Here is a 14,076-nt window from a genome sequence, read left to right on the forward strand (position 1 = left end):
TCTCCCACCCCCCCACCCCCCACAATTACTCTCTCACACAGTCTCCAGTCACTCACTTACTCAGACTCCAGTGGGCCCCAACCCAGCTGCCTCACGCCCCACTCTAGCTGCCTCACACCATGCTCCAGCTGCCTCGTGCTCTGCTCTGGATGTCTGAACCCCGCTGTGGCCCGTCTGGGCCCTGCTCAAACTTGTCTGAGCCCTGCTCGAGCTCATCTGAGCTCCACTCCAGCCCGTCTGGGCCCTGCTTGACCTTGCCTGAACCCTGCTCCTAGCCTGAACCCCGCTCTGGCCCACCTGGGCTCTCCCTGGACCCTTGTCCCTGGGCCCCAAACTCATCACCAGGCTGCTCCTCCAATCACAGATTGTTTCTCTTCCACATTTGCTATTGGTAGGCTGAACCTATCAGCAGCAAATGTGGGGGAGAACCAGCCTGTGATTGGAGGAGCAGCTCCATGCAGAATCTTCCATTCAAACTTACCTGTTTGAACAGCATTTTGAAAACTGGCTTCAGGGGACGCATAGAGGAGCTTCACGGGCTGCATCCAGCCCATGGGCTGTACGTTGGACAAGCCTGAACTAGAAGATGCACTGCAGTAACTCACCAAGGCTCTTCAACGGCACCTTCCAAACCTGCGACCTCTACCACCTCGAAGGACAAGCGTGGCAGATGCATGGAAACACCACCACCTGCAAGTTCCCCTCCAAGCCACACGCCATCCTTACTTGGAACTATATCGCTGTTCCTGCACTGTCACTGAGTCAATATCCTGGAACTCCCTTCCTTAGAACACTGTGGGTGTACCTACACCACATGGCCTGTAGCGATTCAAGAAGGCAGCTCACCACCACCTTCTCAAGGGCAATTAGAAACAGACAATAAATGCTGGCCTAGCCTGTGAAATAATTAAAAAAATACACTGATCCAAGCCAGTCAACGTGTTTTATCATTTCTGGAGTGTTACCAAAATAAAACGGATTCTAACAATAGCCTTAAAATATTGTGTAGGATGACATTCACAATTTGAAAGATAAAATGTTTGATGTATAACTGAAGTTAATTTGGTCTAAAATTTAGGTAATGATAAAAGGACAGATTTTCTATTTGGTTGCCTGGCTTTTTGATGCAATTTGCCCAAAATTGGAAAAAACAGCAAAAATAATTGAGATTTTAAAAATAAATTACGTTTAACACAAATCGAGTTTCACAGCTTTTTGCGCTTGTTTCAAAAACATCACGCTTGAAGTCGGCTCCACCCACAAAACTGGCCATGCTCCCAGGATGAATTAATCACCACTGGGAGGTTTCCACAAAATGCACTCATCTATAGGCCTATAAGAAGATTTGAAAAATTAAGCTGGTTCTTTTGGGCACAAGGATACCAATAGGCACATTTTAAAAGCTTTTGAATGTATTTTTTACTATTAAGAAACTGTCTATTGTACCTCAAAAAACTAGCTGATGGTTCTGTATATTTATTGAATGTCATTGTTCGTAATTTAAAATTAATTTAACCATAGATGGTTGATTGATATGGATTAAAAATACTAAACTTTTATGAAAGATCCATTTTCAGTGGTATTAATTAAAAAGCACCAAGTTACGTTGATTAAATATGTCAAGGGATATTTTTTAAAGCATTCTTAAAATCGTGTTTTAAATTACGTTAGTTCATCGCAGATTATGCATTTGGTGATATGCAAATTAGTTTGAACATAAAGTGAGAAAAAAACTTCTTAAAAGGATGCAGATTTGGGTGCAACGTTGTTTAAACCAGAGAAATGCAAACTTATGTTCGACCTGTACAACATTTTTGAATTCATTGAGAGAGTAAATGAATAAAAAAAACATAGATATGGGTGGAGGTCATGGGGTGGTGACATTTTCAATCTTTGTTGGTGGGATGAGTGCTGCAGCTGCCCAAAGGAATTGTCATGGGGCCTAAGCCATTTTTGTGATTGGTTTTATTTACATGAACAGAGTTGTCAGTGTGAAATGTACTACAAGCAGATTCTCCTGAGGAGCTGGAAAATCAAGCAGGGCAGCTGATTCAGAAGGCCCACAGCAGCACTTTAAAAATGATGGGTGAAATGTCCAGAGTGAAAGAAGCTGCAGTTTTGAGCATTGGGAAGGGTTTTGCAACCACAAAAAGGAGATTCAGTGTGGAAGCCTATAAGACCCAAAACTCTCAATAACTTTGAAAGAAACATGTGCTAAATTTGTTTTCGGGTTTTCCTGGCTGGGACACCTTTATTCTTTGCTGAAAATGGCCGTTTTGTGATTTCTTTGTTGGATGGAAGAAGGAGCAGGTGAACACGATGAACAGAGATAAAGGCTTGGCTTTTCATCCTCAAGGTGGTTAGGGGGAGCTGGAAAAATTCCTAGCTTGGCCCACCCATTTTGGTAGAAAGTGTCTGCCAAGGCTTCATTGCTGGGGGCTGGGTGTGAGCAGGAGCTGGGCCAGTTGAACCTGAGCTGTCAATCAAACAATATTTTCTCTAGGGAGCAGGTGTTCTGTTATTCTAATAGATGTCTAGGCTCTCAGTCAAGCATACATAATGTGACTTGAAGTGCTTTGTGTCCTTAGTAAAGAAGTCTCATTGACAAGTTGTGCATAAAGCACACAAATTTAGGTTGGATAAGTTGGAGTTGTTCCCCTGAAGCAGAGGAGTTTGAGGGGAGATCTGACAGAGGTGTACAAGATTATGACAGGTTTAGACAAGGTAAACAAAGAAAGGCTGTTCCTATTAGATAATGGTACACTAACAAGGGGACACAGATTTAAGGTTTTGGGCAAGAGATGTGAGGGGATGCAGGGGATGTGAGGGAGAACATTTTTATGCAACGAGTGATAATAACCTGGAACTCACTGCCTATGAGGGTGGTGGAAACAGAGACAATGATCTCAAAAGGGAATTGGATGGGTTCTTGAGCAAAATAAACTTGCAGGACTATGGGGATAGAATGCAGAAATGGAAGCCAGCATAGACTCAGTGAACCGAATGGTTCCTTCTGTGCTGTAATAGCTTTATGACTTGAAATATTTCAATAGCTTTTTTTCATACATCAAGCATACTGGATAAATTGTGTTTGCTTCACAGTTTGACATTGCACCAAAGAATCCATAGCTTATAACTGTTTGAACAGTGGATCTTTGGAAAATAGACTACTTCTAGTGTCACCAACTAACATTTTGTCCTGTAGGATACCTAAGAATCAAATTAGATGATATCTAGGAGTGTGTCCTGCTTGTGGAAAGGTGATATGGGTAATATTTTCATCCAGACACTATTGTAGAAACCATAGAGTCTTATTTGGAACAAAGACTGAGCTGAATTGTACTACTTGTACCAATTAAGTATTTTACAGTGTTATAATGACAAACGTGTCTTTTCAATTGTAAAAATAGCTCAAGAACATTAATGAGAGTTATATGATTATTTTATAAGAAATTAAGATGAGTTTAGATGATATAAGAATGGTTAATTAATCCGCAAATGGAAAGCAGGCTTTTCTTAGCTATAGGGGCTTATATGCCCGGAATCAATAAGCATAGATCCGGTTTATCTTATATTAATATCTATCTATAGTGTCACAATCCCTATAGAGACCAATAACTTTTAAAAAGAAATTCAAGCTTCCAGTTAATATCTGAAAGAATACATGCCAAGATTTCACATTATAAGATGTTTACTATAACAAATGACTAAAAATACTTTTAACTAAACACTATCTTTTAGGCAACGTATACATAAAACCACAGAACAGAATGCCCCCTTTCTTATTCTTAGCCCAACTGAAAAAACACTTCACAGGCATATGTTACACTGTCCTTTATGTAGACATTCTATTTTCCCAGAATCAATCCAAAGTGATTCTTAGCTTCCAAGAGTTATTTCCTGCTCTTGTTTTCTTAGCCTGATAACTCGCAATCTTAGAACTGTCTTTCACAATGATGATTTATTTTTCTGGAGACTCTCCCTCTAGCCCAAGTTGGGTGACTATTCCAGCCTTATTTTAACCCCCCACGAATTTGATCTTTTCCAATCGGGCACCAGCTCCCACCCACATTCCTGTACGGTGAATCACTGACTCTTTTTGGTTTCTATCTCCCGCCTGGATTCAGGCAGACAAAAAACACTGTCTGTGATATTCAGTGATATTCTAAGAAAGCTTGTAACCTGATATATACAACGGTTTCCTCTGCATCCTTCCCCACAACATTGTGAACAACATGGGCCTTGTATCTAGGTAGAAATGCTAATCGGCTATCCTTGAGACTCCAACTCTATTTTCATCTTGGAATTAAAGGACACTTTAAAGCACAATTGTTTACAGTCCACCATTCTTGGTAATTTTCGCAGACTGCGGAGACTCATAGTTTCAGCTGTTAACACGCAAACTGCTGCCATTGTCTCCAAGTGTAAATATCTTGCATCTTCTCCCCAGTAAAAACAATCTAACCCTTCCTTTGATCCCGAACAATCAAATCAACCAGCTTTACTGTCAGGCAGACTTCAGATGAGGTCACATGACCCCCCTTCATTTTACCCTAAATTTTAAGACACAGTCCCAAAATATAACAATCTTATAAATCTCATAATTGTATTATTAGTTCTAATAATAACATGGCCATGAGATTGCCTCATATACCCCACTCAGCCTATATGGCAGACTGATTACAATACTTTTAAGGTGGGAGAAATGAATAAAATAGTTTAAGTATGCCATGATATCACAACTACCATGCAAAAGTATTGGCTTTTTCGATAAGGGAGAAAATACTTACGAGATATATTCGACATACTGCCTCATACTGGAAATGTGTAAACTATGATGAGGCTAAGAAAGGCTTTCTTATTTCACTTCAAAGCCAAGTATGAAAAATGAATCAATCAGTTTTTGATAGGTTGAATTGTGCAACAGATAGTTTTGTTGAAAAAAGAGACATGCTATCTAAGCTTTTCGTCTTACATTCAATGTCCCAGACTGTCCCAGCTATCTCGCCACAAACCAATATCCAAAGACCATTATATAGAAACTGTTATGAGCAACAAAATTAACATCTGTATCTGTGCTACACTTCAAAACATTTTTGAGCAGCAAACGATGACAGTCTTATAGCTAAATTGGAATTTTCTCTGCTGACTTGGCAACCATTAAAGGGGCTGAATTTTTGTCCTGCAGGCAGCCGTGTGCCCGACCTGAACAGGAGTAAAATAGTGTGCGGTGATGTCGGCGAACAAGCCTGGGTGCTGGAGCAGCATCCGCCATTAATTAACAGGCCGCTTAAGGCCCTTTACAATCCAATTATCTGTGATTTTTCGTTGCCTGTGCGATTTTCTGCTCATCGCATGGGGAAAACGGGCAGGCGGCCAGCCAACATTTTCACAAACCTCATCCAAGGCAGGATAAAAAGGGTCAGCAGCATTGCCAGTGTGAGTAGTGAGCAGTTTTGGACATAGTTTGCTGCTGGTTGCTTATTGGCAGCTTCATCTCTGTTCGGAGCTTCGTTCTTAGCATTTCCAGGCCTCATTTCAGAACTCATTGTCTGTCAGGCCCCTGGAGGAATCAGACTATGTGGGCCTTTTCAGGTATCAGATAGCCTTCCTTTACCCTGGTAATGGGGATTGTGGTCTCTGCTGGTGGCACCTCCTTTGATGGGGAAGAGAGGGGCAGAAGGGAGAGGAGGCCACCAGGGGAGCTTCCAGGGGAGGGACCTGTGGGAGGAGAGGTGCAGGCACAAGGGGCGCAGGGCCAGCAGGAAGTCCAAGGCGGTAGGAGCCGCAGAAGATGCCACTATCCTGCTGCCAGTGTTTATACGCGATGACGCAGCTACCTCAATATGTCTGAGGTGCAATGGCAAAGGAGGCTCCGCCTCTCAAGGGAGAGCATTTCCTCCATTTGCCAGATGATTGGGCCTGAGATCAGCTCTGACTGTGTGGGTGGATACCCCATGTCAATGTCTCTGAAGATCACAGCAGCCCTCAACTTCTATGCCTCCGGTTCTTTCCAGGGCTCAGTAGGGGATCTGTGTAGAGTCTCCCAATCAGTTGTCCACAGTTGCATCAAGCTGGTGACAGAAGCTCTGTTCAGGCGGGTACCGACAATTATTCTTTACCGTATGGATGAGACCAGCCAGGCTGAGCGAGCCAGAGGCTTTGCAGTGATTGCTGGGTTCCCCTGTGTCCAGGGTGTCATCGACTGCACACATGTGGCCATCAAGGTGCCAGCGGGTCAGCCAGGTGCCTTCATCAACAGGAAGGGATTCCACTCCATGAACGTACAGATAGTGTGTGACTACGGGATGCAGATTCTGCAAGTCTGTGCAAGGTACCATGGCAGCTCTCATGACGCGTACATCCTGAGACACTCCCAGGTGCTGAGGCTCTTCAGTGCCCCAGCCCGACTGGATGGATGGCTGCTGGGTGACAAGGGCTATCTATTAAAGAGGTGTCTCATGACTCCTGTCCGCCACCCAAGAACAGAGGCAAAGAAGCGTTTCAATATGAGCCATGCATCCACATGGGCAGTGGTAGAGAGGACTGTAGGTCTTCTCAAGATGTGCTTCTGATGCCTGGACCATTCAGGGGGAGAACTACAGTACCCCCCAGAGCGGGTGTCACTGAACGTGGTTGTATGCTGTGCTCTCCACAATCTGACACTGGCAAGGGGGGAGACCCACTGGAGGAAGGGAGTTTTGACGCAGCTGCACAGGCCACAGATGATGACTCCAGTGGTGAGTCCGAAGATGAGAACGCTGAGGGCATGGAGCCAGATCTCAGTAGCCTCCAGGGAGGCGGGGACACCAGGGACATCTTGATCCAACGCTCCTTCAGCTAGACTTCCAAAGATCAGCTTCAAAGGCATGCCAGGGCTGCCTCCTCCATCCCGGATGTCGGAAAGGACTCTTTCATTTGAACACAAAGAACACTCAGTACCTGTACAATAAAGTTCATAGCCACGTACATCCAGCATTACTTACTGGCATACCCTGCATCAATAAAATAAAAAGGTGAAGCATACTCAGGCCATGACGACTAAAACAAAATTTATATCATTTTGACAATTACAGACTATCTACATAAACTCTGGTCTTAATTCCCAGACCAGGATACATTAATTAAACATAAATGTACATAAAATCACCCGTGACCTGTCCCTCTTGTGCTCATGGTGCCTTTAAATTATGCTTGCAGGTGCTACGTCTAGGAGCTTCCCCTCTCGCTGGCACCAGCATTGGAGACAGCCTGCTGACTCTGCTGTCTTGTTGGCCTTGATGAAATTGGTGATCGTCCTTTGGCCAGTGGAGCCTGTGCTGGCCCCGCCTGGGAGGGAGCGGCCAGTGCCAAGGCTGGCATCTCCCGCAGCTTCATCAGATACCACGGTCACTGGCAGAGAGGCAGATGAGCTGCTGCCGTCATCCTGAGCGCCCTGTTGGGAGCCCACAGAGACAACAGGCAGCTCGCGTGCCAATGTGAGGTCGCTGTGGGCTTCCCTGCACATCATTTATGGATGGGCACCTAGCTGGGTTACTGGGTACCTCATCTATCTCCCACACTGACATTGACCACCTGAGGTCAGTGCCTGTGTGAGGGTTTGCAGGTCCGAGCGCAATCCCATGAACCCCTCATTCTGTCCCTGGAGCTGCTTCTCCATGAGAGTCGCCACTCTTCCAATGGAGGAGGCAGTGCGCTTGGTCATGATGGTCAATGTGGTGCTCACGCTCCACATGGATTCCTTCATCACGAAGACCATGGATTGCAGACCATCATGGATCTCCACCAGATCCTCCCGCAAATCTTGCTGGATATTCAGTATCTACCGCCTAATGGACGACTCCAGAGGCTCATCATCAGGCTTCGACTGAGCATTGTCCTGGTCCCCTGCAGACCTCCGACTGCCGATGCCCTGGGCACTCTCTGCCTCCACCTGCACTTCAAGCGAGTGTGAAGTGACCTCAACAATGTGCACCGAGATACTAGCTGCCAACCTAATGCCCACCAAGGTGCTGGTATCTGCGCTGGTGCTTGCTTCAGAGAGCAGGCCTGACGCAGGTGACAGTAACGCCCAGTGGTCCTCCGGCATCAGGGGTGGCCATTCAGAGTCTGCACATGAGACGCCTGCTGGCGAACCTAAAAGGGAGAAGAAGGACATGTCATTAGTTAAAGTCATCACACTGTCACTGTGCATGCCAGGCACCCTGTTGAGACAATGGAGATCTGCATCACAGTGCCATCGTCTTCCAACGATCAATGGGGACTCCAGGTTCAAGGCTCACATCCACGAGGCGACTGCACTAGAATGGTTGCAAAATCCGAAATGCAATGTGCTCTTATCTTCCTCTGGCACCCCCGCCTCTCCACGCCCAGTTGCACGGGGAGTGTGCCACCTCTCCAGCTCCAGGTTATTTTGCTCAAATCGGCTTGGTTATGGCTTGTCTTCTCCTGAGAGGACAGAGGAGCATTGATTAGTCCATTCTCTACCTGCAGTGCCATTGCAGCCTGGCCAACCCTAGCAGAGGAATACCTCGCAAGGCACATCCGAGTCGTGGCCCTCAAGACACAAGGCACTCATTCCAAGCAGACAAGGCTCACCCTCTTGGCCAGCTCTGGTGTGATTTGATAGTTGGCACTCAGACTCTGGCACCCCTGAGGTCATGGGGGGACAGCAACTTCTGCACATTGACCCATACCAACATGATACTCACCCTTCCTGAGCGCAGCAGGCGATTGAAGCCCTTCCAGCACTGCACCCATGTTCACCTTACCACGTCATGGCTGCTCACCCGGGCTGTGACCTCCTCCCATGCCCTCTTGGTGAGGCGCGGTGGCCTCCTCCTCCCACCTCTGAGGAAAAGGGTGTCCCTCCTGGTAGCCACCTCCTCCAGCAGAACTGTGAGGCACTCATCCGAAATGCGGGAGGCTGAGTGCCCACCTGACTTGACCTCCCGCCTGGCGTTTGCTGCCGCACTCAAGTGGTTCTTCAGAACAGCAGCCAGACGTCCTTCCCTGGCAGCCTTTCTGAGGCTGCCTGAGCCTTCTTTATAATGGTCTCAGGTTGCCATTGGACCTGGCGGCAAACAGGCCCCCGCCCCTGCTCGGCCCTTCCTGGCCAGTGACAAGCCGTGTTTCACACTGGGCGGACCTTAATTGGCCCGCCCAGCATGAAATTGTGGTCAGGGTCTGATTGCGGGTGGCAGTTGGTTTTGCGGCCGCTCCCGGGCCCACCTGCTGCACCCGCCCAACAAGGGAAAAATCCAGCCCATGGTCATTATTGAACACGTGTCACATTTTCTCCCCATTCTTTTAGCATAACTATCATGGCAGTGCTTTTTGAAGTTTATCTTAGTAATCAGATACCATTATCCACAAAAAACTTTCTGATGAAATATTGAACATACATAAATTCGAGTTGGATATCCTGATTTATCAAATTGTACAAGGTAGAACTCTAATGCCACTAAAGTGGAACCCTCATAAGTTTAACAGAACAAATGCTGGGTTTAGTTATTTACACCTGTTAAGACAGCTGTTATAATTTTTTGATAAGTATACCATTTTAGCTATAATGGCTGCTGTAACACCCGCCGGGATTCTGGTGGGCTGACACGGCCTCACTCATCGGTTGAAGAACTAGTGGGAATCCCTGTCAATTCCACTGAGGAAGAACCGACAGAATCAAGTGCCTTTCAGGCACTTAAGTGACCACCGTCAGGCTTTCCCCAGATTGAGGCCCCCAGTGGTAGAAGTCCTGTCAGCCGAGAGGTGCCAGGCAATCAGAGATTGGCAGCTCCTCATGCTTGCAGCACCAGTGGGAGCAGCAGTTGCTGGTGGCAATGCACCCACCAGAGGCCCAAGGTCATTGTGGGATCCCAGGCCAAAGGTGAGTGATGGTGGGATGGGGATCGCGGGGTAGGTTTGTAAGAGGGAGGCAGTGGGGGTTAGAAGCAAGAGGAGGGAGGTGTCTTTCAATGACCACACCCCTGCCTGATGCTGGGCCTCTTGATTAGGCATGGGGTGCCCGGCAGGGTTTGCTGGGCAACCTGCTGAGGATGTGGAAAAGCTGTGCAGCCTGCATTTAATCCTAGAGCCAACACTAAATTGCGGTGTACCCAGAGATAAAGGGGGTCAATTGGCTTATTAATGAGCCTAATTGACACCCTGCCACTGGCAGCTGAGAATCTTATGTCAGCCCCTTCTGCCCTCCCACTTAATTGGGGAGGGTTCGCTGCTGCCTGGAGACTGATATGGGGCTTTTCCCACAATTAAGTGGTCCCGGCCGGCATGTTTCCTGTCATCACGAGCTGCATTAAATAGCTCACATTTTTTACTCCAGTGTGTTGGGCCTCCTTTTAAGTGGTTAATTCCAACATGTGTGATCTTCCGTTGAGCAGGGTTTTTTGTAAAACCACAGTGACTTTGGGTGGATTTTAATGCCCTCCCTCGAGGCAATTTTGAGGCCGGGGGTGGGAGGGGGGTGGTGGGGGGCATTTAATCAAGCAGGAGGGTACCATTTAAGGGTCTCATCCCACCACCACTGGTATTCAGCCAGCAGCAGGTGAGGACTTGCCATATGGGTTCCTGAAAAGCAAATGCTGTCAGGATTGCTTGCAGGCTCCCAGGAGGGACCCCTCATTCAAAGGCACACATTGCCTGATTGAGGGATCGTGCATCGGGAAGTGGGGGAGGCAGCTGAGAGCCAATCCTCTGCCCTAACTGCTGATCTCCCTCCTCCCCACCTCCACTTCCCGACCCCATCCCACCTTCAATTATCTGTGGTCTGGGTCCCTCAGTGATCCTCGGCCTTTGCTGGGTTCATTGCTGGCAGTTGCCACCACTCCCACTGGCACTGCCTACAATAGACAGCTGCCAGTCTCCCATTGGCCAGCAGCTCTTGGCACCATGATTTCCCGTCCTTGATCCCAGAGAAGGCCTGCCGCTGGCCTGGGGGGCACTTAATATTAGGGATCCTTCCACAAAGGAGGTGATGTGGGGCTCTTGCTGGCCCTCCGGACTGTGGGCCTGCATTAAATATCGCTCTTTGTGTCTGTCAACCAGCCTACGTTTTACTTTATAAAACATGGGCAATATATTGAAATTTAGACAGTGCTTTAAAGATTCGAGACCAGCAAAACCACACACTGTGTGGTAAATATGTTCTAACAAAGTGTTTGTTTGTCTTTTAGCAACAACGGCGCCTTGACCTCTTGACAATAACAAACCCTGGTGAGTAGAAATGCTGGTTCATATCTCCTGCTTTATAAAAAAAGCTGTCTAAATGTGGGATTTTCTCTGACAATAAATGAAACAAACTGTTCCCCCAACAAATTTTACATAGCAGCAAGTGACATTTATATTGGAAGTGGCTTAGCCCTGAGCAGTAATATGTCTTTAGAGCTGCCTATCTAGGCCTTTAGTCTCAGCATTGTCCAGCTGATTTTATTCTGTCTGAAGGTTATGCCCTGGCGGGGAAGGAGTTTTTTTTTATGAAGACTGCACACTGTAGAAGCACCATGAGCAATGTGTTATAAACACCATGTTTAACTCTATGCTTTATTAATATGACAATAGTGGCATTCCCAATCATATGATAACTTTCAGTTAAGCAAATACCAGATAAGTCAATATACTTACTGAATGAATTGAAATTGAAAATCTAAAACTATTGTCTCTACCCTTGGTATACTAATTTCTCTATTTAAATAATTTTAGCTGCTATTTTCTATTCAGTGAATTGCTTTTACATTTGTTAAATCAATTTTCTTGTGTATAGCCCAGATTACATGTAAACACTGGAGATGAATGTACAACTGAAGTGACATAATTTGGCAGAATGTGAGTTATTTTGTAGAATGCCCACATTGAATATTTAGGATTCAGATTAGCCAGCCTATTTTTTAAAATAAGGCCCAGCTCATTTACTGTGGGACAATAAATTCTCTCAGCATGTTCACAATCAATTTGCTGGTCCTTCAGCAAGTTTACAGTTTCCTGCCCACAATTCTTGCTCCTAGCTCACTGTGAAATCCTTAAAAATAAACCACTGATTATATACAGATTATTCAATGTGCAGGAATTGATGGAACTGATAAGGCTAGTGAACGTCTATAGGCAAGGTAGCAAATATTTTTCCTGCTTTATTTTAGATATTAATGAGTTACTTTTCCAGGAATTTTAAACTGTACAACAGGACAAGATTTTCAGTGAATATCACAAAGCACATTTTTTACGGAGGAAGTTATTTTGCACAGCGAGGCTATATAATATTGCGTTGTGCTCTGAATCCAAAAATGTTTTTTTGTTCAGATTGAACTTTTATATAATTGTGCCCCCATATAGTATAATTGGGGTAAAATGTCAATGCAAAAATGTTTACAGTAGGGGGAAAATTTAACAGCTAAAGGGTAACATAAACTAAAAAAAAACTAATTAGCATCAGTATAACTAGTTAAAGCTTTTCTCCTTGTACATCTTGTACAGGTAGGGAATAATTTCACTCACTTATCCAACAGGGAAGTTTTCCCATAGGTGGGAAACTTGTTGGAGTCAAACAAAAAAATGGTTAAATTATTTTTCAAGAGTTTTACATGTCCTTGCAGCAATTACTTTGTTTTTATCTGTAGAATACTTTGGTCCTTTTTTGCATTAAAGGTGCTATATAACCATAAATTGTTGTTGTGAGCATGCTTAACTTTTTTAAACTTTGGCCGGGATTTTATGGCCCTGTTGATGTCAGGTGCCATGGCTACAGGTGGGGGCACAATATGGCGAGAAGGCCAAAAATCGGCCGTGAAACCAGTTTGTGATCGTCCGCTCCACCCATCAATGGCAGACCGTGTTTCCTGCTGCCCCGCACGTCGGGAACATCATTTCAATATTTTAGCATCTTATTATAAGGCTTGCTCACCGGAATCATCCCCCCACACTGGTTCACCCTGGTGAGCTGCACTTCGCTCAGGACTTCATGGTTTGTTTGCCTGCCTTGCTTTTGGCAGCACTTGCGGTCATCAGCACCAGGCTTTGCAGGCAGCACCACATCACTTTAAGGAGTTCACGGGCAGGTCTCTACCTACCAGACCAGCCTAAGGCAGGGGGTGGCTTTTCAACTGCTGCAGGGCTAGGGCTTGCTTGGGGAAAGGGGAGGAGTGGCCTCAGGCAAGGGAAGAGGCTGCAGCGCAAGGGCTGTACTGGGGGAGAGGGGTAATTCAGGGTGTGTGTGGGGGCACATGTTGATCTGTGCAAGTGACCTCAAGATGGTGAGGGCTGAGGAGGAAGTCTCTAGAGGAGATGAAGCCAGATGGAGATGTGAGGGTGTGTGTGAGAGAGTGAGTGGTGCTGTCCCTTGAGCTGGCAGTGAGTGAGATGCCAGTGAATGTGCAATGGCCTTGTGAGTGTGTGAGTTGAGCTCGATAAGATGGTTACCTTACCCTGGCAGCATGGATGAGATCATTCATCCATTTTCTGCACTGAATGGCCGACCACTTGTGTGCAGCATTGGCACTGACCACCTCTGCCACCGCCTTCCAAGCCAGAGTGGTGAGACTGATGGGCATCCTGCAGCCAGAGCAGGGGTAGAGGACATTGCAGTGGGCCTCCACGGTGTCCAGAAGGCATCCCAGGGATGCATCACAGAATTGGGGGACTGCACTCTTTTTGGCTTTTGCAGCCATGTCTTCACCGGCGCCTTCCTGGGCTGCAAGCATTGACAAGTGTGCGCACAGCTGCAGTTTAAATATGGCGCCCTGCATGAGGAAGCAGCAAGGTAATGGCATAGTGAGCAAATCGGAGGCCGCTCACCAGCGAGACGGCGTGTTTCCTGTGGCTGTATAATTAATGAGGTGAGGATGGGACAATATGGCGTGAAATCCCGCCATTGTGGCTAGTGGATGAAACAACTTTTTTCCCACCTGCTACCGCACTTTGTGCAAATCTGGGACAAAGCCACCCTTTATTTTTGATCTGGCAAAAATCCAGCCAAGTAGCTGTTGGCAAAGTCACTTCACTCACTACCTTTATAGGCATGGAAGAGAGGTCTTTATCTACTCATGGTGGCAGTGGCTATGGTCGGAATTT

At 46.2% G+C, this 14,076-nt stretch overlaps 1 protein-coding gene across 1 annotated transcript in view; it reads left to right on the plus strand.

Annotated features, from left to right (window-relative positions):
• Positions 1-14,076, plus strand: part of agbl4 (AGBL carboxypeptidase 4) — a 1,138,261-nt gene that overhangs the window by 640,104 nt on the left and 484,081 nt on the right. Inside the window, exon 6 of the mRNA XM_078561909.1 lies at positions 11,190-11,229. Coding sequence (XP_078418035.1) covers positions 11,190-11,229 — 40 coding nt within the window. The remainder of the gene's footprint in view (positions 1-11,189; positions 11,230-14,076) is intronic.

Source organism: Cetorhinus maximus, chromosome 17, assembly GCF_964194155.1.
Source record: "Cetorhinus maximus chromosome 17, sCetMax3.hap1.1, whole genome shotgun sequence".
Taxonomy (NCBI): domain Eukaryota; kingdom Metazoa; phylum Chordata; class Chondrichthyes; order Lamniformes; family Cetorhinidae; genus Cetorhinus; species Cetorhinus maximus.